The following is a 25,991-nucleotide window of genomic DNA, read 5'->3' as shown; positions in this document are numbered from 1 at the left end:
ATCAGGGTCTTCTGATATTCTTCAGAGGAGAATTGTTGTAATTTAATTCAATAAACATTTGAATACCTATTTTGTAGGTGTATGTTAAGTATGTATTAGAATCCTTGGTCACCAGAGACTTGACGGTTTTTGCCCATGGATCTAGGAAGGAAACATGTTGTTTAACAAATTCTAAGTGTGCACTATTTTTTTTTTATTTTAAATACAAGATTAATACTATAGTGCACTGTAGAAAATACCAAAATTCCAGATATTTATCCTACATATATGTATTGTTTACTATATGCAAGGGGCTCTTAGACCCCAGGGGAGCAGAGGGGCTACCAGGGCATGATACCTGCCTTCAGTAGATTTCAGATCAGAACAGGCAGTAGACTGTACATAACTATTTTGATCTCTATTGTGATACCTGTCATGTTGTACCTTGTACTATATAGTATTCTGATAGTTCAAAGGGACATTTATGTGGAAGGATCATGTAATAATTATGGCATGATTATTATTATGTGTTATAAACACATTTTATAACACATTTTTCACCTCAAAAATGTTTTTAAACAAAACAAGTAAATTTGTGATCTATTTAATTTTTTTTTTTTTTGAGATGGAGTCTCGCTCTGTCACCCAGGCTGGAGTGCAGTGGCATGATCTCAGCTCACTGCAACCTCTGCCTCCCAGGTTCAAGCAATTCTCCTGCCTCAGCCTCCCAAGTAGCTGGCACTACAGGCACCCACTACCACGCCCGGCTAATTTTTGTATTTTTAGTAGAGATGGGGTTTCACCATATTGGCCAGGCTGGTCTCAAACTCCTGACCTTGTGATCCTCCCACCTCCGCCTCCCAAAGTGCTGGGATTACAGGCATGAGCCACTGCGCCTGGCCTAAAATTTTTTTTTACTAGGAAAAAGGCTTTAACTTTTTTTTGTTTGATCAGCTCATTTTACTGTTAATATTGGTGCGTGAATTTTTTAGAACAAAGACATACTTAGTTCATCATTACTTTAGACTCCCTTCTTCCATTTTTATTTCTGGGCTTCGTCCAAGCCTACCAGTCATTCTCTCACTCTGCTTCTGTAATGTAGCCCTTCTTCCTGAGAAGCTGGCTAGATCAAGTAGTGATCATAACATTCCTAAACCAATAGTGCTGATAGCTCTGTGTACGGAGGGATATTTCATCCAAACCATTTCTCTAAACTTAGACTTGGTTCTGAGTCAGTAATACTTCTTTTTACTAGGTTTGAAATACCTCCCTCTTAGCTGGGCACAGTGGTACATGCTTGTGGTCCCAGCTACTAGGGAGGCTGAGGTGGGAGGATTGCTTGAGCCCAAGAGTTCAAGTCCGGCCTGGGCAACATCATGAGACCCCCGTCTTTTAAAAGAAAGAAAAGAAATATCTCCCTTTTAGAAGAAACCTAAAAGTCTCTATTTGGAGGCCACTTAAGATCTCTGAAATACTTTAATGTTTTAGAGAATTGTTTATGGTATTACCTGACCTTTTTTTTCTTGATTTGGTTTCTTTTTCTTTGTTATTATCCTATGTTTAAGGGAGAAAAATAATTTTAAATTGAGCGATTTCTTGGTATAATTCTTGCTAATTTTTAAATCTAATTCTTAGCTTAATTCTTAATTTTAATATAAGTGGTAAAAAAAAATCTACAAAGTTGTAAGTTCTATCATTTATTTACCAATTGTAATATTTAGGAAATTAATGGTCAGAATTCAATAATTAAAACCAGATTCCTTCTGAAAACCAAGGAACATTATAATTATCTAGTATCTAATTGTATTTCACCCTTTTTTTAAACTTATGAACATCACTCACTTGCTTTTTTTCTTCCATTCTTTGTAAAGCTTCTCTGCCTTGCTCTAAATCAGCAGTTTTCATGCAGCTGTTCCCTCATCAAGGTACTCTTTATTTTCATCATCTTTGCACGAAAATACTGCTTACCCCACACTCATCCTGGGCACATAGCATGAGACTTTACTTACCGGTCCCTGTAAGCTCAGTCTGGCATAGGCACTTTAGGAACTTGTAAAGCCACCACTTTATAAGGTCTTGGTACTTAACAGGAATTGCACGTGGCCTGTCTTGGTTAAGGAGCTGCTGATACCCACCCTGAACAATGAAGATGCAATCCCAGACCTGGACTAACAAAGACAGGTTAATAAGAAACTCAAGAGAGAGTTAATAGAGAAAGAGCAGAATATGTGGTTTGATGAAGTTTTTTTAACTTAGAAAATAACTTGTTTTCCCCAAATAGGAAGCCAACCCCAGTGTTTCCTCAGAAATTAAAGCTGGCTGTCTATTCAATCACCTGTGGTTAAAAAAAGGAATATGGCCAGGTGCGATGGCTCACGCCTATAATCACAGCACTTTGGGAGGCCAAGGTGGGCGGATCACTTGAGTCCAGGAGTTCAAGACCAGGCTGGGTAACTTGGCAAAACCCTCTCTCTACAAAAAATACAAAAAGCTATTCGCAGGACTGAGGTGGGGAAGTTGAGGCTGTGGTGAGCTGAGATCGTGCCACCGCACTCCAGCCTGAGTGACAGAGCAATATTCTTTCTCACAAAACAACAAAAAAAAGAAATGTCATTAGTTAGCTATAAGGACTAAGAAGAAAAAATTTGACACATTTATGTCTAATTTATAAAAGATGCCTTTTCTTTTATTCACCTGTGATTAATATACAAAATGATTACACCTAAACAGAAAAAGAAGTGTTAGCAGTTGGTGAAAGTCGTTTTTAAAAATTCTTTTTTCTTTTTGAGACAGAGTCTCTCTCTCTTACCCAGGCTGGAGTACAGTGGTGTGATCTCAGCTTACTGCAACCTCCGCCTCCTCAGTTCAAGCGATTCTCCTGCCTCAGCCTCCTGAGTAGCTGGAATTACAGGCATGTTCCACCAAGCCTGGCTAATTTTTTTTGTATTTTCAGTAGAGACGAGGTTTCACCATGTTGGCCAGGCTGGTCTCGAAGATCCTGACCTCAAAGATCTGCCCACCTTGGCCTCCCAGAATGTTGGGATTACAGGCATGAGCCACCACGCCAAGCCAAAAATTCTTATAGTTACAATTTTTTATATTTAGCTCAAAATAAAAATATTTCTAAGTATATATTTAATATGCCTTCATGAATGTATTTACTGTAGCTTAAAAATAGGCTGTAGCTGCCTTTTCTTCTAAGAAGATTTATTCTATTTTGTGCTTATTTATATTAGCTTCACTAATTTTACAAATTCTAGCATAAAATTGAAGTCCCAGTATTCTAAAACTCCTTTGTATCACCTGGTCTTTTACTTGAGATATTAGGAGCATCTTAATTTGTGGAGTAATTATTTTATCTGTGTGCAAAAATTCTTCACATAGATTATTTTGTCTAACAACCCTTTGAAATAGACAAGTCTGCTGTTATCCTTAATTGCCAGATTACGAATTGCAACTAAATAAGAGTACTGATCCAAACAAGTCTCAAACCTAGGTCTTCTGACATGTTTGACTTCTCCTGTATGTAATAAGAGTTTTCTGATAAGTTTGCCATATTGTATATGAAATAAACGATGCAGAGTAAGGCAACCTACCAGTGCTCCTGCACAGGTGGCAGGAGATTTCGGTTATTATTAGTCTGTCATTTTTGTAGTATACTTCTCACAAATTACCTAACCCATTTTTCCTTAGCTTTTCAAGAGTTAAAAGTGATTCTGTTCTTTTATTACTTCATGATACTATTATAACTGATTATTTCAGTTTGGGAAACCAAAAGTGTTTTTTAAAAATGGGTGACTAAAAAATTGTCCGGCTGGAGCTACGTCACTAGTTGTAAAAATACACAAACCTTGATACCTGCCTTCAAGGAACTCAAGTTCTAGCAGGGAAGATAGACATAAAACTTAAATAACAATAATGTAATCTAATCCTTTTCCCCAGCTACTCAAATTCACTAAATTTTGGCCAATAACACCTTCTATTTAGGATTTCGTCTTTATCTGGAACCACCACAATTTATTGAAACATAGTACTACTGATACACTGCTGTACAGAATGTCCAGCTGTTTCTGCTCTGCATGTTTGTAACTGGCTGCATGTTTGACCACAGCATATCTGTGGGGTCATTTAAGCTAGCAAATCAGGACCACAGAACTTTTAGCTTTATTTCCTTTGTGTGGTAGCCTCTGGGTTTCTGTCAGTCACTTTGTAGTTTTGTCTGTTTGTGTCCACCAAAGGCCAGAAGGGAGAGCCAATGCTTTAGGGGCAAAAGAGATACCAGCATACAAAACTTTAAAGGGGATTTGATGAAAAGAAGTGCAGCACCAAGGCCTTCTCACTAACTTAAAATATGGCATATAGCAATGCAGGATGTGTTCTGTCTGCATTGGAGCGGTCTGTCAGATAATCTGAAAGTGTTTCCTATGGGATATTGAGGTGAAATCCTTCACCAGTTCCTAGAGAGATTTCTAGATTTAATTTTAGAGGATAAAAAGAAAGAATGCTGCCAAAATTCTTAGAAGTGAGAATTATGCTTAGAAACTTAAATGCCAGAACTAGATACTATGATAATTCTGTTTCATACTACCTTGGCTTTTTCAAGATATATTTTGGTGTAAATGTAATGCATTTTAATTGTTTTTTTTTAATGACTTTCCAAGATTTTTGTTAGTTTCTCCTTTGATCCTTACAGTAAAACATCTTTGCTGTGAAGTTGAACTTAGGAATCACAGTCACACCACATTTACCTATGTGTGATTTATACAGTTGGGTCACTAAGTAGGAAGAAAACATACATTCCAAAAACAAGAATTTAGATGAAAAATGAATTTGAGAAGAGAAGTAGAATATCAACTTTTGACATAGTGTTGAAGCTTTTGTTTATGAGGGATGGGGCTGACAAGTCACTCGTACTTTTACATTTTTAATTAATGTGCTCATTAGGAAAAAATTGGAAAATTCAGAAAAATAAAAGGAAAAAGTTACCCACAATCCTATCATTCTAAGATAGATAACCACTGTTTATTAACATTTTGGTGCATTTCCTTCCAGTTTCTTTTCTTTCTATACTTGAGGTCATAGTATGTGAACAACTTTATAGCTTGTTTTGTACCCTCAACATTTAACAGGAGATAAATAAGGCCTTTAAAATTATTTGAGGTTTGACGGTTATTTGCTTCACAAAACAGAAAGTGGAATGTTCTTAGCACTTTTTTGAAGATACCTTCACCCTAGTGACTTCATCTACATTACTACAATTTATGTAATTGTAATTCTCAGGAATAACACTGTGCCCAAACAGAAGCATTGCCACCCATGTCATGACTGTTTTCCCCTCAGAGTAGGCCATGGTCTAGTAGTAGCAAGACACACAAGAACGAGCCCCACGGTAGCAGATTGCTGGCAGAGAGTCACAGGGCCTTCCTAGTGGTCATCCATGCTTCATGCCCCTCCTGCGTGCGGGCTAGCTCCAAGTTGTTTCAGACCTTTGTCTTTTTAAGGTCCTAGTTTTGCCTGAATCTTATTTTCTATTAAAGAAATAACTCAGAATTACTGGAGACTTGAAACTTGTAGGCCAAATGCAAATTTAAGGAAATGGAAGGTCAAATATGCTGACAAATTCATAATTTTAAATGGAGGATGCCAAAGGGAAAAAAAAAAATTCTATCTTTTCAACTAAAAATATTATACCACTCTCTGGCGATCAAGGATTGCATGCTTTGGGGCTCTGAATTACAGGGATCTAGCTATCACATTTTAAAATGGAAGCATTCAGTTCATTCAGTATTAATTGAAAATAATTTTTCAATGTATTGAAAAAATAACTAGATTTTACAGGAAAACAAAAACGAATAATAATGATCTTTACCCTTCTAAGTGCCTTTACTTAGTAGAGGAAATAAGATGGATGTACAAGTTGTAGAATCATAGGCAAGTTAATTTAAAAGCAAGGAAGGATAAAGTAGTTCTGGCAAGAGACAGAATAATGCATCATGAAGGAAAAAGAGATGAGAAAAAAAATATGGGTTGAATTTTACCTTATAGAGATAGGCAAGACAATTAAAAGAGCATACACAAACATACATCCCAAAGAAGCTCAAGGCACATTCCAGAGATCATGAGCAGCTTTCTTTCAGTTTTGTTATTTCTTTTGTAAATAGGTCTGGAGAGGATGCAAATAAATATACAGAAGAGAATTTAAATAGACCAGAATTCTGTTACCCAGAGAAAAGTTCCATGAATGTTGCTAGTCATCTTTCTATGCATATGATTAGATTAGATTAGATTAGATTAGATTAGATTAGATTAGATTAGAACATGACTAGCCTTAAAAAATTTAATAAGGGTTTTTAAAAATATTTGAATAGAACAGATTTTCAGTGGTGGCTCAGCTATGCTCACCTCCTGGAGAAATGTCACTGATGTTTTTCATTGCACTCATATGCCTGATGCAGTGCACGTGTTCATAAACAGTCACTGACAAATGCCCATGTTCCTTTGACAGCATTTCAGATTTTCAAGACAGCAAATCTCTGTTAAGCGCGTGTAAACCAGGCCATGTGCTTACAGATGCCTGATACTCTTGAGTTGAATTCAGAGCTGAATCCAAATGAAAGATGAGTGGCTCCTAGAGGGAGGTCATCCCAAGTTCATTTCCTGTTCATGAGCCAACAAATAACTAACTGGGTAGATCTATGTACATTTTCTGTAACATATGAATACTTCTTGACTTGAAATATTACTTTTTGTCCAAAAATGGAAATTTTTCCATTCCAAGGTTTAAAATTTCAATATATAAAGAAGAATAAAGTACAAATTAGCTGAAATCTTGCCATGCAGAGGTAAAATATATTTTTAGTCCTTTGGCTTCTGACAAGAGATAAAATATTTTGGCAGATGTTTACCCAGCCCTACGCCCTCCCCTCCGGTGTGTGGGTGTTTTTTCCTACTCCAAAAATTGTGGTCATCTTTTTGTATCAGTAAATATCAATCAGTAATGTACATTTTGATACAAATTACTAAAACATTCTGCAGCTGTTTGCTTTCCCACCAAAACTTACGCTAGCAGTAGGTATAATCAGTCTAATTTTGGGGGTACATTTTATTGATGTTTAACAGAAAAGTTCACAAATTGCAAGTTTTCAGCTTAGTGAACTTTTCAAATGTAAACACACTTGAAAATCCATCATCTACATCAAGAAACAGAACATTACCAGCATCCCAAGAAGCCATCCTCATGCCCCCTTAAGTCACTACTTCCGCAGGGGTGACCACAGTCCTGTTACCCAATTTGTAATCTTTGCTAATGTGATAGATAAAAATAAAAATCTTATTTTAGTTTCTGGTTACTTTTCTGAAGTTACTGCTTAGATTATTTATAAAATTAATTGGGGTGGGATGCAGTGAGTGGCTCATGCTTATAATCCCAGCACTTTGAGAGGCCAAGATGGAAGGATTGCTTGAGACCAGGAGTTCAAAGACCAGCCTTGGCAACATAGTGAGACTCTATCTCTAGACAAACTTTTAAAATTAGCTGGGCATGGTGGCATGCACCTGTAGTCCTAGCTGTTTGGGAGGCTGAGGCGAGAGGATAGCTTGAGCCTGGAAGTTCAAGGTTATAGTGAGCTATGGTCACACCACTGCACTGCAGCCTGTGCAACAGGGCAAGACCCTGTCTCTAAATAAATAAATAATCAATCATTGTTAGGCCCAGCTTTTGGAGGTTTAATCTCCTCCTCAAGAGAAATAAATGGCATCTGTTTAAGGTTGCAGAATGTGAAATGACTTGCCATAGCTGAAAAGAAACAGATTCTACAGTATGACCTTTGTGATATATTATTTTCTCAGTAAATAGTTACTTTGGGATAGGCACTGTGATTAAAAAATAGCATCTGAGTTTTCTTTGAAGTGACAAATTTGCTGGAAAGATCAGTACTTTCTGCTGCTGGAGAGTATATTCTGTTTATAAACATGAATGAGGATATGAATAAGGCTAGAAGATGACCTCTGCTGGAAGTTTCTGGTATGATTTGGAGGAAGGAGCACTAGTCTTCCCTGGTGGCTGCTAGCCTTTCATTTAGTTCAAGCCTGCCTGCCTCTAGCTTTTCCTTGCAACTTCTCTTTTCATGTTTTCTGCTGTGATAGCAAACATTGCCTAACAAAATGTGAAGTTTTCCATGTGACATTAACTTAGTAAACATTTTAGCAATTGACTATTAAAATGAAATGTGCATAAACAATTTGCCAGGTTGTATCTTATCACAAATATAGTCATGTGCTGCATAACAACAGAACGTAACATTGCAGTCAACAACAGAACACATATAGACAGTGGTCCTGAAAGATTATAATACTGTATTTTTACTGTACCTTTTCTATGTTAGATATACAAATAGTTAGCATTGTGTTACAACTACATAAAGTACACAATATGGTAACCTGTACAGGTTTGTAGCCTGGGAGAAACAGGCTATACCATATAGCCTTGGTGTGTAGTAGGCTATGCCATCTAAGTTCATGTAAGTACACTCCACAATATTTGCACAGACAAAATCGCCTAATGATCATCTCCTAGAATGTGTCCCCATTGTTAAGCGACACATGACTGTAATGAAATTCAGTCTTGGAAGGAAGAGAAGAAGTAACTGGCTGTTCTGTTTTTCTCCAGGAATTGACAAGGAGAACGTTGAACTCTCTCCTACCACTGGCCACTGTAACAGTGGACGAACTCGCCACGGATCCGCAAGCCAAGTGCAGAAGCAAAGAAGCGCTGGCAGTTTCAAACGTAATAGCATTAAGAAGATCGTGTGAAGCTTGCTTGCTTTCTTTTTTAAAATCAACTTAACATGGGCTCTTCACTAGTGACCCCTTCCCTGTCCTTGCCCTTTCCCCCCATGTTGTAATGCTGCACTTCCTGTTTTATAATGAACCCATCCGGTTTGCCATGTTGCCAGATGATCAACTCTTGGAAGCCTTGCCTAAATTTAATGCTGCCTTTTCTTTAACTTTTTTTCTTCTACTTTTGGTGTGTATCTGGTATATGTAAGTGTTCAGAACAACTGCAAAGAAAGTGGGAGGTCAGGAAACTTTTAACTGAGAACATCTCAATTGTAAGAGAGGATGAATTCTTGAATACTGCTACTACTGGCCAGCGATGAAAGCCATTTGCACAGAGCTGTGCCTTCTGTGGTTTTCCCTTCTTCATCCTACAGAGTAAAGTGTTAATCCTATTTATACATTTTTCAAGATACAAGTTTATGAGAGAAATAATATTATAAACCCAGTATGTTTAATCTTTTAGCTGTGGACTTTTTTTTTAACCTTACAAAACTGAAAGAACCATAGAGGTCAAGCCTCAGTGACTTGACACCATAAAGCCACAGACAAGGTACTTAGGGGGGAGGGCAGGGAAATTTCATATTTTATAGTGGATTCTTAAGAAATACTAACACTTGAGTATTAGCAATAATTACAGGAAAATAAGTGTGACCACATATATCTTAACATTACTGAATTAAAACTATGGCTTCTAAGTCCTTATCCAAACTCAGTCATCCAAACTAGTTTATTTTTTTCTCCAGTTGATTATCTTTTAATTTTTAATTTTGCTAAAGGTGTTTTTTTGTGTTTTGTTTTTTGTAAACCAAAACTATACTAAGTATAGTAATTTTATATATATATATATATATATATATATATGTATATTTTTTTCCCTCCCCTTCTTCTTTCCTAAATAATTCTGAGCAGGGTAATCAGTAAACAAAGTGTTGAAAATTGTTCCCAGAAGGTAATTTTCGTAGATGTTTGCATTAGCTCCATAGCAAAATGGAATGGTACGTGACATTTAGGGTAGCTGATATTTTTATTTTGTTAAATAATTTCCAAGAATAGAGTATGGTGTATATTATAAATTTCTTTGATAAGATGTATTTTGAATGTCTTTTAATCTTCCTCCTCCTCTCCAAAAAAATCAGAAACCTCTTTAAGAAAACATGTAGGTTATATATGCTACAATTGCATTTAATCACTGTGAAAAGACTGGTCAGCCTGCATTAGTATGACAATAGGGGGGCCCTTAGAGTTGCTGCTATACTGGTGGTATGGATTATCATGGCATTGGAATTTTCATAGTAATGCAGATCCAATTTCTTTGTGGTACCTGCAGTGTACAAAATAATTTGACTTCAGTGAGCATATTGGTATCTGGATGTTCCAATTTAGAACTAAACCATATTTATTACAAAAAGATATTAATCCCTGTACTCCCAGGTTCCCTTTATATGTTAAGATATAATGGCTTTGAGAGGGGGAAAAAATAAACCTAGGGGAGAGGGGAGTTTCCTGTACTGCTGTTTCATTAGAGGATTTCAGTAAATTAAATTCCACAGCTAATTCAATAAATAATGGTACATTTAAGTGTTCTGATTTTAATAATATAATACATTTCACATTTATCCACACAGTAACAATGTAATATGTTAATGTAAATAAAATTGTTTTTGATACTCAGAAATAACAAGAATTTAATTTTTTTAAATTTGTTTACAGTCCTGGGAAAAGTAAGAATTATTTGCCAAAATAAAAGGAAAGAAAACCTTAGTATTATTAATGAATTTACCATAGCATTGTTGGAAATACTGAAGACAGGTGCAATTTACTAAACTTTTGTTTTTAAACTATTGTAGAGGCTGCATTAGAAGAAAATGTTTATAATGACAGAGCAACTAAGACTATAAAAAAGCTGAAATTAGAACTAAATTTAGAAATAGATCAGTAACCCAGTGCCAAGGATGCCAAGCTGCCACCATGGTCTTGGCTCTCCCACAACCCAGTGTTTCTGGGGTAAGTTTCACAGTTTCTAGGCCCTGGAATAGCAGGTAATGTAAGCCTTTGATAACTTTAGTTCGATGTTTTTCTTTTTTTTTGTTTGTTGGTTTGGTGCATATGATAGTGGGTGTTACACTATTTTGCTCTTCCCATCAAAATAAAGAAACTTCCAGAGGTTTACTGTTAAAAATACTGATATTTCCATAAACAAGTTTACCAAGGTGTAGTATTTCATACCTCCTGAAATGATCAGCATTGGCACAAATCAAAATTGAGCCACTTCTGAAATGCAGAAATACCTTTGACTAGTAAGTATATCCTAGGAGTTTGAAAACTTAACTAAGGTTTAAAATTTACCTTGTTTAAAGAACTTCTGACTTTTGAGGAAAATCTAGCTTTCCAAGTAACTAAAATGTACATGAGATAAACCTCTCACCACTGTGTCCCCTGAGAAATGCAACACTCTTCATACTTGTAATCTATAAAAGAAATTCTGAAGTTTAGAGCAAGTTGCCCATTTTTGCGTAATTGACATAAGTTCTGTTAAAAATATTGTAAGTAATTCGTTTCGGTTTGTAGATGTTTCCCATGACTTGTTAAAGAGGAAACCAGGAACTCAGTCACGTTTTTGTCCTGGATAATCTACCTGTTATGCCAGTACTCCCATCCGAGGGGCGTGCCCTTAGTTGCCAAGATGGAGATGCAGTTCAGTAGATTTGGGGCAAAGTGGCTACAGACAGCTCTGTCTTCCATTCACTCAACACCTGTTCATGACTGAGCCAGGTGCCCAGGACACATCCTAAACAGTCAGCTTCTATCCTGTGTCCTAGTCGGGGAGACAGAGTGCCAGCCAGCAACCCTCCCAGGTTTGTAGGTTTTAGGGGTTTTCAGTTTTGTTTGGGTTTTTTGTTTTTTGTTTTTGTTTCTACATCCTTCCCCGACTCCCAGGCATAATGAGGCATGTCTTACTCAATGTTATGCAATGGATTTAGGCAAAAATTCATTCTTAGTGTCAGCCACACAATTTTTTTTAATGCAGTATATTCACCTGTAAATAGTTTGTGTAAAATTTGACAAAAAAAGTATATTTACTACACTGTAAATACATGTGATGACATATTGTATTATTTTGCTTTTTTGTAAAGCAGTTAGTTGCTGCACATGGATAACAACAAAAATTTGATTATTCTCGTGTTAGTATTGTTAACTTCTTTTTGCGACTGCGTTACATCATTTAAAGAAAATGCTGTGTATTGTAAACTTAAATTGTATATGATAACTTACTGTCCTTTCCATCCGGGCCTAAACTTTGGCAGTTCCTTTGTCTACAACCTTGTTAATACTGTAAACAGTTGTACGCCAGCAGGAAAAATACTGCCCAACAGACAAAATTGATCATTGTAGGGGAAAATCATAGAAATCCATTTCAGATCTTTATTGTTCCTCACCCCATTTTCCTCCTTGTGTATGTACTTTCCCCACCCCCCCTTTTTTAAGTAAAATGTAAATTCAATCTGCTCTAAGCTATGAGGATTTATTTAATTTCTTCAGATGTATCAAGCTCTGTTTTCTTCCTTCCAGTCCTCCCAGTCTTTTGAAACATTAAGGCCATTTTCCTTAAGGATGTTTTTGGCTCTCCTACTCCCCATGAGAAAGATCTTTCCATTTCCAGAACTTCTCCACACTAAAAGTGAAATATTTTTGTGAAATGCTTTTTTAGGGCCTGCCAAACTCAGGTGAGTCTGTTCTCTGGGATAAGCTGGCTTCTGTTAAAATGAAGCCAGTCAGAAACGTCAGGGCAGACCAAGATTGACCAGTCAGAGGGCAGTTCTCTCCAACTTTTCAGCTTTCCCGCTATAGAATCTTCTGTGACACTACACGTGTATGCAATGTAAACCACCTCCCCTGGCTCAGCTGCCCCGTGTTACTATTTTACTTGATTATGTGGGGTGCCTCCCCCAATCAGTGGAGAAAGAACACAGCCCAGACCCAGTGGGCAGGACAGAGCTATCCTCAGAAGGGTAACAGTGTCTGATATTGAACAAAGGACTAAAAAAGACCAGGTGACAGATACCTGCAGGTCTGAGGCAAGTACTTGTCTGTTTATGGGCAGGCCTGGAAAGCAGGGGTACCTCACCTGGAGAGCTTGCTAATACACTGATCCCCATCCCAATCCCCCAAGGTAAAGGCAAACTCTCCAAGGATGGGCTGTTGGGAGAAAGAGTGTGTTTAAACTTTTTAAGTGATTTTACTGAGCACTCAGTGGTTTAAAGACCACTGGAGCAGAGAACTGAAAACTCAAATACTGCAAATAGCTGCCTTTTTCCTGTAACCTAAAGCATCTTAGTCCAAACTAGGGGATGTTTTTAGGGTAGTGACCCTCTAGATCAGAGCTCTCCCTTCCTGGACAACAAGCTCCCTGAGGACGTGGGCCACTTAGTACATCTTGTATGGGTCTCTCTGCCTGTTGTTTGCTTTGCTTTCTGGGACACCCTTAGGCTAGTCTAGCAATTCTGAACTGCCTGGCTTGAAGAGTTGATTCCCATGAGATGTTGAGGAGGGGCCAGAGGTTCTGGAAGAATAGTAAAAAACCTACAACCAAGTGGTAGCATCTCAGTATTCCTCTTCCACGAAGTAGCCCACCCCCACTGTCACCAAGGGAAGCCCCTAGTGGTTGCAGGCATCTTGGGAATTTACCTTCATTACTAATTCTGCCTTCTTAACCTGCTCACTGCCCATCAGAACAGCCTCCGACAGAGCTGCATCCAAATTCTTTAAAGGGCAATTCATTGCCCCAAGTAATCTGCCAAACCTGTCTTCATTAGAAACTCAGTCTTCATATTCAGGTGAGTTCCACTTAAGACCCTTTTAGCTGCCAATTTAAAAGAAGCCCTTTTGCAATGTTGATTATGTTTCTATAAATATTAGAACCGGCCGGGCGTGGTGGCTCACACCTGTAATCCCAACACTGGGAGGCCAAGGCAGGCGGATCACTTGAGGTCGGGAGTTTGGGAAACCTGGTGAAACCCTGTCTCTACTAAAAATACAAAAATTAGCCGGGCGTGGTGGCTCACGCCTATAGTCCCAGCTACCAGGAGGCTGAAGCAAGAGAATCACTTGAACCCGGGAGGTGGAGGTTGCAGTGAGCTGAGGTTGCACCTGTGCACTACAGCCTGGGAGATAGAGCCAGACATTGTCTAAAAAAAAAAGAAAAAAAAAAAAAAAAAAACATACTACAGCAACATAGTCACTGTTGGTTTGAATCTCTCACATTTTGTTCTTTTAGAAGTGTTGCCTAATAAGTTTCATAAAGTAATGTGGGGTTATAATTTTAATCAGTTCGTTTGGCTTTTTAAAAATATTATCTTCTCAAAATCTGTTTATACTGTGTGTGTACATACATACTACATATGCATATGTGGATGCATATTTCAGGTTTCCAAAACAGCTTGATACATTTTACCTACATTGGGCCAAATTATTTTGTCTTTTTAAATTTTCTCAAAAAGGTCATATTGCAAAATTATTCTAGGTCCTTTACTATGTCTTCATGCTGACTGTCAAGCCAATAGTGATCAAGAGCATTATGCTTCTGGGGTTACAAGGTTCAGAACTTTCCCCACTGGCCACTTCCTCCATATGAAATAAGACAGTCACATTGGAATCTTAATAGGGCCCTTTCCTGCTCAGAAGTTCAGAGAGCATTGCCTAAATTAATATTTTTAAGGGAAGAAAATGTTGACAGATGTAACCTTGGCTGATTGTTCAAAAAAAATTTTTCCTTTGGTTATAATTGTAAATACAAAAGAAGAAAGCTTGGCCTTTGTCCTCTATGACCTCATGACTTAGTGGGGAAAACAGCCACACAAACAATGACCACAGTGTCCCAAGGTGTGGGTGGGGTTTTTAGAGGGTCATGGAGAGACTGGCATGGTTGGCAACTGAGGAGGTGGGTCTTAAAAAATGACCAAGAAGTTTGTCCAGGTTGAAATGTGTCCAGTGAGCAGTTGAAAATAGGGTTTTGGAGTATTTAATGGACAGAAGGTAATCAAGTCCCTTAAGAGACTGGCCCAGAGACGGATCACGAGGTCAGGAGATCGAGACCATCTTGGCTAACATGGTGAAACCCTGTCTCTACTAAAAATACAAAAAATTAGCCAGGCGTTGTGGTGGGCGCCTGTAGTCCCAGCTACACGGGAGGCTGAGGCAGGAGAATGGCGTGAACCTGGGAGGCAGAGCTTGCAGTGAGTGAGATCGTGCCACCGCACTCCAGCCTGGGTGACAAAGAGAGACTCCATCTCCAAAAAAAAAAAAAGAGACTGGCCCAGAGAGGGCAAGTAGCAGAGAAGTGTTTAGGCAGAAAGCAGCACACCACAGGAGATTGGCTTCTTGTGTTATTTTTCTCCATTCTTTTGTCCCACGTTGGGGAATGCAGCTTAATTTTCTACATTTACAAAGTATATGGGCCAGGCGCAGTGGCTTACGCCTGTAATCCCAACACTTTGGGAGGCCGAGGTGGGCAGATTACCTGAGGTCAGGAGTTCGAGACCAGCCTGACCAACATGGAGAAACCCCATCTCTACTAAAAATACAAAATTAGCTGGGCATGGTGGCACATGCTTGTAATCCCAGCTACTCGGGAGGCTGAGGCAGGAGAATCAATTGAACTGGGAAGCAGTGGTTGCAGTGAGCCGATATTGCACCATTGCACTCCAGCCTGGGTAACGAGCAAAACTCCGTCTCAAGAAAAAATAAAAAATACATGAAGATATGCCTTAGCCCCAGATCACAAAAATAGCAACACTTTTTCTATCCTAGCAATTATAAATGTTTTGAGTCTGGCCCAAAGTTGAAGTAGAAAGAAATTGATGGTAAAGAGATACTTTCTTTGCAATTTGGTAATTTGTGAATGGAGGGCAGAAAGGAATTAGGCGATCTGTGCCTTCATTAAAAAAGACTCCACAAATACCACCCTTACTCATATCTAGGATTCTACAGGAGACAAAAATTCATTATCAAAATACCAAGTCTTTTTGAGTGTGCAGCAGTCAGTCATTCAGCAAAACATTTTCTGGGTGCCTTGTTGTCACTCAATTTGAGCACCAGCACCTCTTGGAAATGCTTTCTGATCTCCCATTGGCTGAGAGCCCTTCTCTTGCTTCTGTGACAGCTTCTCTATACAACAACGTTGTAATCATCAACTATCTTCCTATGTCCCTGGTTAGGATTACGAGCCTCCCAGTGTAGGGAACATGCTTTGTTCAAAGGTGCTCAACAGATAGTTGTTGAATAACACTGAAGGCTTTATGTTATAAAGAACTATATAAATAGAATGGGAAAATCCCCATACACAATAGTAACCGCAATGCAAAATCCCTAACAAAATAGAGGTGACCTGTGTAATAAAGACCTGTTGAAAATTCTAATCCAGACTTTGAGATTTCACAGATCAGTAAAATTTCCAGAATACATTTCATCAACTGAATGCATTTACAAACAAGAAAAAAATATATCTAACATAGTTTTTTTGTAAAATGCCATTTCAACTCTGAGTAGTGGGGGAGGGAATCACGGGATAAAGTACAGTCCTTTAAAAGGAATTAGTTTTGCTTTATAAAAGTCACTATGTTGTCCTCAATTTTCTCTCATTGCTGCTTATTTTTCTCCACACAGCACTGTTCAGCACGCAGGCATGTGAGGGAGCTGGGCTTAAAGGAGACTCCAGCAAATGGAGAGACAGACTACAGTCCTGGATTGGAAAACTGAATATCGTTGAATGCCAGATCTTCCAAAATAAGTGAACTCGTTTAATACAATTCTGATCAAGATGCCAACAAGAAGAGAGTGTATCCAGACAAAATGATATTTGGAAAATATTCTTCACCTTGTGGAATAAACAGGAAAGCATGGCTAACAACGGGTCGTCGAAAACTTTCCTTACTAGGTAGTAAAACAAATTTTTAAATGCTTAAATACTAATGGTAAGAGTAAATAAATATAAAGTGGAACAGGCTAGAAGGTCCAGATTATGCTTTGATTTTTTTATTTAAAAAGAAAAGCATGAGTAACTGCCAAAGTGTATTGGCTTCAAAGCCACAAAAGCTTATTTCTCACCTCTGCTACATGTCCATCACCTGTTATCAGGAGGCTCTGCTCACCCTGATTTCTTGGGACTCCAGAGTGTGATGATGGAAATGTTCTGCTGGAAGCTGAAACAGAGGGGTCCCATTTTTATTTGTCACATTAGCATAAGACGTACTTAACTAATATTGGTGCAAGTCCAGAATGTGGTGCAATGAGTTATTCCTGCACTTGGCCTCATCTTTCTGTATTACCAGTTCCATATCTGCACTGTCAAGGACAGTGGCCACTGAACACTTGACATGTGGTTAATGAGAATGGGGAACTAAACTTTTATATTAAATAAATGTGAATAGTTACATGTGGCTACTGGCTGCCAGATTGGACAGAGCAGCATCTGGAAGCTCTTGCATCAGCAATTAAAGGCTTGAGGCCAGATGTACAGTCACTTTTCACAGTCATTGCCAGAACTTGACACACAGCTTCACAAAGTCACAAGGGTCAAAAATCACTATCTTCCTCTGTCCAAAAGGAAAAGAGCTGGAAATGTTGGCCAAGAACATTAATGACTCCTACAATAGGGAAGGACTTCGTAAGCTTAAAAGCAGTGTAAGTGCAGTGGCTCATGCCTGTAATCCTAGCACTTCAGGAGGCCGAGGCGGGTGGATTGCCTGAGCTCAGGAGTTCAAGACCAGCCTGGGCAACATGGGCTTCTCTACTAAAATACAATACATTCCCGGGTGTGGCGGCATGCGCCTGTAATCCCAGCTGCTCAGGAGGCTGAGATAGGAGAATTGCTTGAACCCGGGAGGCGGAGGTTGCAGCGAGCTGAGATCGTGCCATTGCATTCCAGCCTGGGTGACAGAGCAGGACTCCTTCTCAAAAAAAAAAAAAAAAAAGCAGTGTGAGCTTAAAAGCAGAAATCTTAAGGGTCCTGCATTGACTGCCTAACATTAACATGTCCCCATGTCCAAAAAAATCACACACAAAATTAAAAGGCCAACCAATAGGGAATTATAAAGAGTTCATAAAATCTCATCTAAAGAAAAAACCTAAGCAGAAAGAAAAATGGGCAAAGAACATGAATGGCCAATCCACAGAAATATTGTACCGACTCCTATTTATGATGGAAAAGGTCATCACACTCATTAGTAAACAAAAAGAAATGCAAACTGAAACAATGGGATACCTGATACAAATTTTCACTTGTCACATTAGCAAAGACATACTTCACTAATACTTGGTGCAGGTCAAGAATGTGGTGCGATGAGTTCTTCCTGCAGGTGGCCTCATCTCTCTGTATTAACAGCCTTAAAAATGTCCATACTGGCTGGGCATGGTGGCTTATGTCTGTAATCCTAGCACTTCAGGAGGCTGAGGTGGGTGGATCAGTTGAGGTCGCGAGTTTGAGACCAGCCTGACCAACATGGGGAAACCCCGTCTCTACTAAAAATACAAAATTAGCCAGGTGTGGTGGTGCATGCCTGTTAATCCCAGCTACTCAGGAGGCTGACGCAGGAGAATCACTTGAACCCGGGAGGCGGAGGCTGCGGTGAGCTGAGATTGCGCCATTGCACTCCAGTCTGGGCAACAAGAGCGAAACTCCGTCTCAAAAAAAAAAAAAAAAAAGTCCATACCATTCGCCCTAGTAATTATCTAGGAATCTATTCCAGAGAAACAAATGGTAAAAGAGTGAAGACTTTCATCAAGTATTATAATATCAGAAAACCTGAAGACAACCAAAATATTGGTTAAATTATCTACATTCATCCAGCACTTTCTGGAAGCTGACCACTTCCTTATGCAGCCTTTAAAAATGGCCTAATAATATTTAAATTTTGGGAGGGAACTTCCAATAAAATCAAGAGTTTTAAAACCACATAAGAGGGCTAATTCCCAATTATGTAAATACAAATATATGTGTATAGTTTTTGCATAGGATAAAGAAAAGGAAATGTATTGAATGTTAACAATATGTATGGTTCACTTATTCCTTTTTGTGTCCATTTTCTAAGCATTTTACAATGATCATTATTGCTTCGAAAACAAAAAGGATTTTAAGAGATGAGGATAATGCTTACTTTTAATTGTACTAAAAAGGATGTTTATGATAGCAGAGTTTATTTAGGTATTACATTAACTACCACCTCTTGGATGTTTTTACCTTTATCTTTTTCCATTTATGAAAAGGTAGCTCTTTACTAATTTGGATTACAGGGAGCTGGGTTTGTTTTCCTTCCTTAGGGGAGTATCAGCATAACTAGTTTAGAGTGGTGCAGGTGAACTGCTGTCAACTCCATAGGCCAACCCTAAACCTTCACTGTTATTTTATAACTTCTACTCAACAGCTTGCAACCTTTCAAGTTTAACAACGTTGATGGGGGAAATGGTCCTTGCTCTCAAGAAGCTCTTGGCGGCCAGGCGCGATGGCTCACGCCTGTAATCCCTGCATTTTGGGAAGCTGAGGCAGGTGGATCACCTGAGGTCAAGAGTTCGAGACCAGCCTGGCCAACATGGTGAAACCCCGTCTCTACTGCAAATACAAAAAATTAGTAGCCGGGCGTGGTGGCTCATGCCTGTAATCTCAACACTTTAGTAGGCCGAGGCGGGTGGATCACCTGAGGTCGGGAGTTCGAGACCAGCCTGACCAACATGGAGAAACCCCGTCTCTACTAAAAATACAAAATTAGCCAGGGATGGTGGCATGTGCCTGTAATCCCAGCTATTTGGGAGGCTAAGGCACAAGAATCGCTTTGAACCTGGGAGACAGAGGTTGCAGTGAGCTGAGATCGCACCATTGCACTCCAGCCTGGGCAACCAGAGCGAAACTCCATCTCAAAAAAAAAAGAAATACATGGTGAAGGATGTGCACACTTAACTATAATTCAGTCATTTTCCTCACCTCTTTGGGCTTCCAGGCACCTGTTCCCTCTCCTCCTATGGCTTTGACAGCACTTCCTTCACCTGCCTCTTAACTCTCGGCTCTTGACCCTGTGTCTGTTTTCCTAATCTTGGAATGATTGCATCATCCCTGAGAAGACATCTGGGCGCCCTGGCCAGGGGAGACAGCTAATGGGCAGGGCATCCCTGTGTGTGCATCACGAACACACTGTAGAGTCTGCAAAATTCTGTGAGGGCAGAGCAGTAAGGGCAGCTGACTCAGGGAAGGCTTCTTGGAGGGGGTGGCATTTGAAGGATGGCAGTGGGGGTGGTGGAGGGAGGACAATCCAGGCAGAGGGAACAGCATATGCAAGGCAAGCCAGGCATTTCACTGATCAATTCCATGTTGAGTCACTGTCTTGGAGTCTATGCCACACAATGGCTGGGATATACAGTAAGTGCTCAATAAATGTAAACTGAGTATAGTAGATGATGTTACTGCTCGGCCATGTTTTACAGAATGGAGAGCATCAGGCTGTAAAGGGCCTTCCTGCTTGCCGCTCACTCTGAGGATTGAGTTTTTCTTTTAGGCAGAAGTGGGCAGTAGAGAAGGCTCAAAGCCAGGGAATGTGAGTGGATTTGACTCACCAAGGACACTGCTTCCTAAGCCAGGAGGGAAATATTGGTGCCCTGCCTGGAAGTTAGTTTCCGGGGCCATTTCTGCAGCTGACAGAAGAATCTGGAGCCCAGTTGGGTAGAATAAGTTAGGTTTTGACATTTCTTCTTAGAATCCCAGAAGGAATTTTAGCAATCAGCCGGTCCTGCTTCTAAGGGTCAGAGAAGATTCTGGATACCCCTCACATCAAGAGCTCATGCAGCAGAGGAAAGATGAGGTCTAAAGGTGCCCCCCTGCACCCCAAGTGTGCCCTAGTCCAGCCAGGGTCCTCAGCATTCCACAGGTGGGGCTGGCTGTGTCTCCAAGCAGGGGCCTCTCTGCTTTTGCTCAGAGAAACATATTTTGGGATCAGTGAAGAAGGAAAATAAGTTCACAGCACCTTCTTCCCCTTCAAAGTGATAATTATTCATGGGTTTAAAAAAACCCAGCAGGTTGTGAACAGGAAGTAACTGTGAATCCTGCCCCATTTCCAGACAACATGGACAATGAAGTCAAGGCTCACAGATGAAAATACAGAAATGTTCCCCCTTTTAGACTGGTTCTAAACTGCTCCATACTGACACACATAAATCACCACCCAGGTGCCAGGTACTGTGCCAAGCACTGGGCGAGGCATGACACAATCTTTTTTTAAATTAAAAACCTGGAGGACCTCTACAAGGTAGAAAAACTGAGGCTTAGAGAAATTAACCTGTCCAGAGTCATGGGGCTAAAAGAGCAACAGATATTGGTGCCCAGCTCAGCTGTTTTGAATTCCAAAGCCTGGCTCTTAATAATCTTTGATAACTTCCACATGATATTCGTACCATCTGTATTCATTTCTCATGGTTTCTGTGCTAGCTCCCACAAACTTGGTGGCTTAAAACACCAGAAATTTATTCTGTAACAGTTCTGGAGGCCAGAAGGCCAAAATCCAGGCATCAGCAGGGCTGTGGGCCCTCTAGAGGCTCTGGGAGGGATTCTGCTCCTTGCCTCTTCTGATGGCTGCTGATGCTCCTTGGCTTATGGCTGCACCACTCCAATCTCTGCCTCTGTGGTCACATTACCCTCTCTTTATGTGTCAAATCTGCCTCTGATCCATCTTATAGATATGTGTGATTGCATTAAGGGTCCACCTAGCTGACCCATAATAACCCCCCTGTCTCCAGATCCTGTTGTTTTTGTTGTTGTTAGTTTTTTTGTTTTGTTTTGTTTTGTTTTGGAGACAGGGTCTCACTCTGTCACCCAGGCTGGAGTGTAGTGGCATGATCTGGGCTCATGGCAACCTCCGCCTCCTTGGCTCAAGCCATCCTCCTGCCTCAGCCTCCTGAGTAGTTGAGACTACAGATACATGCCACCATGCCCGACTAACTTTTGCATTTTTTAGTAGAGATAGGATTTCATCATATTGCCTAGGCTGGTCTTGAATTACTGGACTGAAGCAATCTGCCTGCCTCAGCCTCCCAAAGTGCTAGGATTACAGGCGTGAGCCACCACGCCCAGCCTCCAGATCCTTAATTACATCTGCAAAGACCCTTTTTCTAATGAGGTAACATTTACAGCAGGGGTCCCAACACCCAGACTGCAGACCATTACCAGTTCATGGCCTGTTAGGAACCACAGCAGGAGGTGAGTGCCGGGTGAGTGGGCATTACCGCCTGAGCTCCACCTTCCATCAGATCTGTGGCATTAGATTCTCATAGAAGCAGGAACCCTGTTGTGAATGGTGCATGAGGGGGATCTAGGTTGCGCACCCCTTATGAGAATCTGAAGCCTGATGATCTAAGTTGGAACAGTTTCATCCCGAGACCCTCTTCCCCCGACTTGTATGAAACAGTCCCTGGTGCCAAAAAAGGTTGGGGACCACTGAGGTACACGGATTGGAATATAGATATCATTTAAGGGGGCATTTTTCAGCCTACCACGCCATATTTGTACATTCCTTAATTTATTCCTACACAGACCCTAACTATGTGTGTATGGGCATTATTTAGGAGCTACAGAAATCAGGAGAGAAATGGACACAGTCCCTGCTCCCAGGGACCTCATGGTCACTCCTGTGACCTTTCATACAGTTTCCCAGATACTCCGGTGATAGACAACAGGAGTAAGAGATGGTAAGGATAGTCACAAGGACAATAGCTGTCACTAACCAGCAGCACTGTTCTGACACTTACAATGTATGTATTAACTTACTGACTCTCACCACAGCCTTATCCGCACCTGTAAGTAGGCTGCACAGTCTGTACTTTTCACCTCTCTGCAGGAGCACATGAGAGAGGTGGTCAAGGGGGCAAGGAGGGGGGTGGTCATGAAAGGCTTCCTGTAGGAAGTGCCACTTCCATAACACAAGGACAGGAATTAGAGAAAGTGGAATTGGGTGGGGGTAGGATTGAGGCCTCCCACCCACTAAGCAAAGGGAGGCAGGAGGGAGCCTGGATGCTCCCAGACTAGCGTTAAGAAGAGGCAGGAGAGTGCGAAGACACTGCACAATGCCAGCTCAGGCAATGGTGGCCATTGAGTTTTCAGCAGGGGAGGGACCTGATCAAACTTGTTTCTTCCTAGAGAAGGGGCCGGAGTCCCAGCTGTCCCTTCCATGTATATTTCCCAGTATATTTCCAGCCTGCCCAGGCTGCTGCAGCTGTTGGAAATCCCCTGGAGAATCAGAGGTCACCTGGAGGAAGCGGAGGACAGAAGGGAGGCACCCCGCCTTCCCGCTCTATCCATGGGGACCTCTTGCTTTCCTGGAGCAACCCCCTTCACCCTGAGATTCCCAGCCCTGCAGCCGGCCCTGACGTGGGTATTCTCTTGCTGCTTCTGCTCGGGGCTGCACTTTGAGCTCTTGGATTAAGGTGTTGGGAGCCCTAGTGGTCCCAGGTCCACTTCCAAGGACCCAAGGACTCCATAAATTGCACCATCTCTGAGGGACCTTTGGGTAGGCACTCAGCAGGCCCTCTTGGGCTCCTAGAGCCTGGGACCTCAATGTAGATCACACTGGGCCATGACTGCCCCCATCAAGTTCAGCAAGTGGCTGCACCCCTTTCACTGTCTCCCTAGCATACCCGACACAACGTAGGTGCTCAACAAAAACGTGACAACCCCAGAAAGAATGCCTATGATGTGCTTTGCTGGCCCCAGCAGCACAGCGGTGAGCAAGAGACCCAGTGCCACTGGTGGGGGAGGCAGTGGCACTGGATCTCGCCCACCAGAGTCTCGCCCACCAGAGACAAAACTGCAGAGATCTGGGCAAGGAGAGTTGGGTCAGGGAAAGCTCTCCTGGGGTTTTTTTTTAGTTTGTGATGATCCTGTCTTTGACAAGAACTGGCTAATCTGGTTGCGGGATTCTGTCTTGGTTCACTTGGGATTTGTTCATGCTCAGGTCTGAGGTCCCCGCCTCTGCCAGCTGAAGTGGGTGGGTCTTCCAGCTCCCCTGTCCCCAGCTGGGGGGCATTCAATGCCAGGCTGAGCGCGGAGAGCCATTTCTGCAGCTCCCACCAGGGGGCAGCCCCAGCTCCTGGCCATCTCCTTTCTGTGCTGAGCCCCTTGGGTGAGAGAAAATGGCACGAGCTGACCTTGGACGAACTAATATCGGGGTCCCAGGAGCAGGCAGCAGCCCCCAGCTTCCACTCCCTACCTCCTTGCCAGGGGGCTGTCTAGATCTCCAGCAGCCAGTCTCTCCCTGCCAGCTGCTTGTCCTTATTCTCTACTTCCACCTCCATTTTGCAGGGTAGGTCGGGGGAAAGCAGCATTGCTTAGATTCGCTCTCATCTTCAGTTGCCCTAAAAGGAAGGTACTATTATCCCCACTGTACAGGCGAGGAAACTGGCTAAAATATGTTAGTATCCTGCTGACGGGCATCCAGCTAGCAGAGACGCTCCCACTCAGCCGAATACCCCCACTCCACTCCCACGGCCTCCCCTTTCCCGCTTTCCCACATTTTCGGACTCCTCAATCCTCAGAACCACAGGTCTCTCTTCCCAAGAGGTGCTGCCTTTCGTGGCTCTCAGAGGAACTGAAGGGTCAAAGGAGAGTAGCTAAAAGCGGGGTTCATCCCAGGAGCCGGGGCTGGAAAGAAGAGGGCCCCGCCCACTATCAGAAGGCAAACGGCAGTCCCTGTGCAGGATATATTCAGGGTTGAGCAGGAAGACCACAGAGGTACAAACCGAGGCCCAGCTAGGGGAGGCCATGCAGTTCACCCCGGACTCCCTGTCTGCTCCCGGCTCCTCCCATAATGGGCGGGCCCATCCCTTCTGGGTGGGGCTTCCTCTGGGCCCACTCTTGGCTGGAGATCAGGGACTTGAAGGTAATTAAGCCACATCTTGCCCTGGAGGGCTTCCCAGCATGGTAGGGGAAATGGGCATCCCACTAGAGAATTAAGAACTAACTGGGCACCTGGAAGAAGGGCCTAGAACTCAGAATAGAAGATAAGATGGCGTGCCATCAGAGAAGCCTTCCCGGAGGAGGAAACCTCTGCGTTGAGCAGGACAGCATAGGTGGGAGTAGACTCAGCCAAGGCCTTTTTTTGGGTTGGGGCCAGTCGTTGCCACAAAGACCTGATGTGCCGAGCAAGAAGGTGGAGAGGAGAGCCCGGCCGGGTCCTGCAGGGCCCCGAGGCTGGGCTGGGAAGTTAGCACAAGCTGGGGTGGAGGCTCCGCTGAGCACTAATGGGAGGAGGCCAAGGTCCTGACCTAGAGCCTGCGGCCAGCGGGACAGAGACTGTCCTGGACTCTCTGAGCTTGGGGCATGCGGGCTGCCAGGGAGGTGTGATGGTGGGAACCCGGGGAAAGGGAAGAAGCCCCCTCCAGGCGTGGGACAGCCCTGGGCCCTGCAACAGGCAGGCCTCTGGAAGCGCCTCGCTTTTCCTCCCTCCGGCCTCATCCTGGTTTTCTCCTCATCTCCCCGTCGCAGGGTCCCGGGTCCAGGCTGGGGTTCAGTTCACTGCTCCTCCTCTCTGTGCCCTCCCCCGCCCGATGGCCCCACAAGTGCTGTCTTGGAGGAGAGCGCCGGGAGACCGCAGCGCCGAGGTGAAGAGCGGAGTCCAGAGCCCTCCAGAGATGGGAGCGAATCCCGGCCCTGCCTCTCGCCAGCTGTGTGGCCTAGAGTGAGTCCGACCTCTCTGGGCCTCAGCTTCCTCCGAGATGAATGCAGTCACGGAACGCGCCAGTGCAGGAGGCCCCCAGGACACCCTGAGCGCTCGGGAGACGCCAGGCGCGGCAGCGGGCACGGGCAGCTGAGAGGGGCGCGACGCCGCGGAATCCTCCGGCAGGGCGGGGCCTTCGGATGGCTCCGGGTGTTCAGGGGAAGGGGTGGGCTCGGGGACGCGGAGGGAAACTGAGGCCGCGGAGGACGCGGCCGTTGGCAGCGCGCTGCGCCTGCCGGCCCTGCGTGGACGGCCCCACTCGGGAGGACGCGGGCTCCTTTTGTCTGCAGCGTCCCCGCCGCCGCCGCCGCCTCCCCCTCTACCTCCCACTTTCGCCGCGGACCCCGCCCCTCCCCTCCCCCTATTGCCCCTCCCCTCCCCCTATTGCCCCTCCCCCTTCCCCTCCCCTCCCCCCTCCACTCATTCCCT

General features: G+C 42.5%; 1 protein-coding gene across 5 annotated transcripts in view; it reads left to right on the top strand.

Moving 5' to 3' along the window:
* Window positions 1-12,330, top strand: part of NF1 (neurofibromin 1) — a 284,759-nt gene extending 272,429 nt beyond the window's left edge. For 3 of the 5 annotated variants that reach the window (XM_030800221.1, XM_030800220.1, XM_030800219.1), the window contains 2 exons: window positions 1,851-1,904; window positions 8,648-12,330. In XM_030800221.1, coding sequence (XP_030656081.1) covers window positions 1,851-1,904; window positions 8,648-8,790 — 197 coding nt within the window. In that variant the 3' untranslated portion in view covers window positions 8,791-12,330. The remainder of the gene's footprint in view (window positions 1-1,850; window positions 1,905-8,647) is intronic. The other 2 variants (XM_003280199.2, XM_003280198.2) reach the window with 1 other exon arrangement.
* The last annotated feature ends 13,661 nt before the right edge of the window (window positions 12,331-25,991 follow it).

Source organism: Nomascus leucogenys, chromosome 19 (assembly GCF_006542625.1).
Source record: "Nomascus leucogenys isolate Asia chromosome 19, Asia_NLE_v1, whole genome shotgun sequence".
In the NCBI taxonomy this organism is placed as follows: Eukaryota; Metazoa; Chordata; class Mammalia; order Primates; family Hylobatidae; genus Nomascus; species Nomascus leucogenys.
This window is presented reverse-complemented; position numbering and strand designations above follow the sequence as displayed.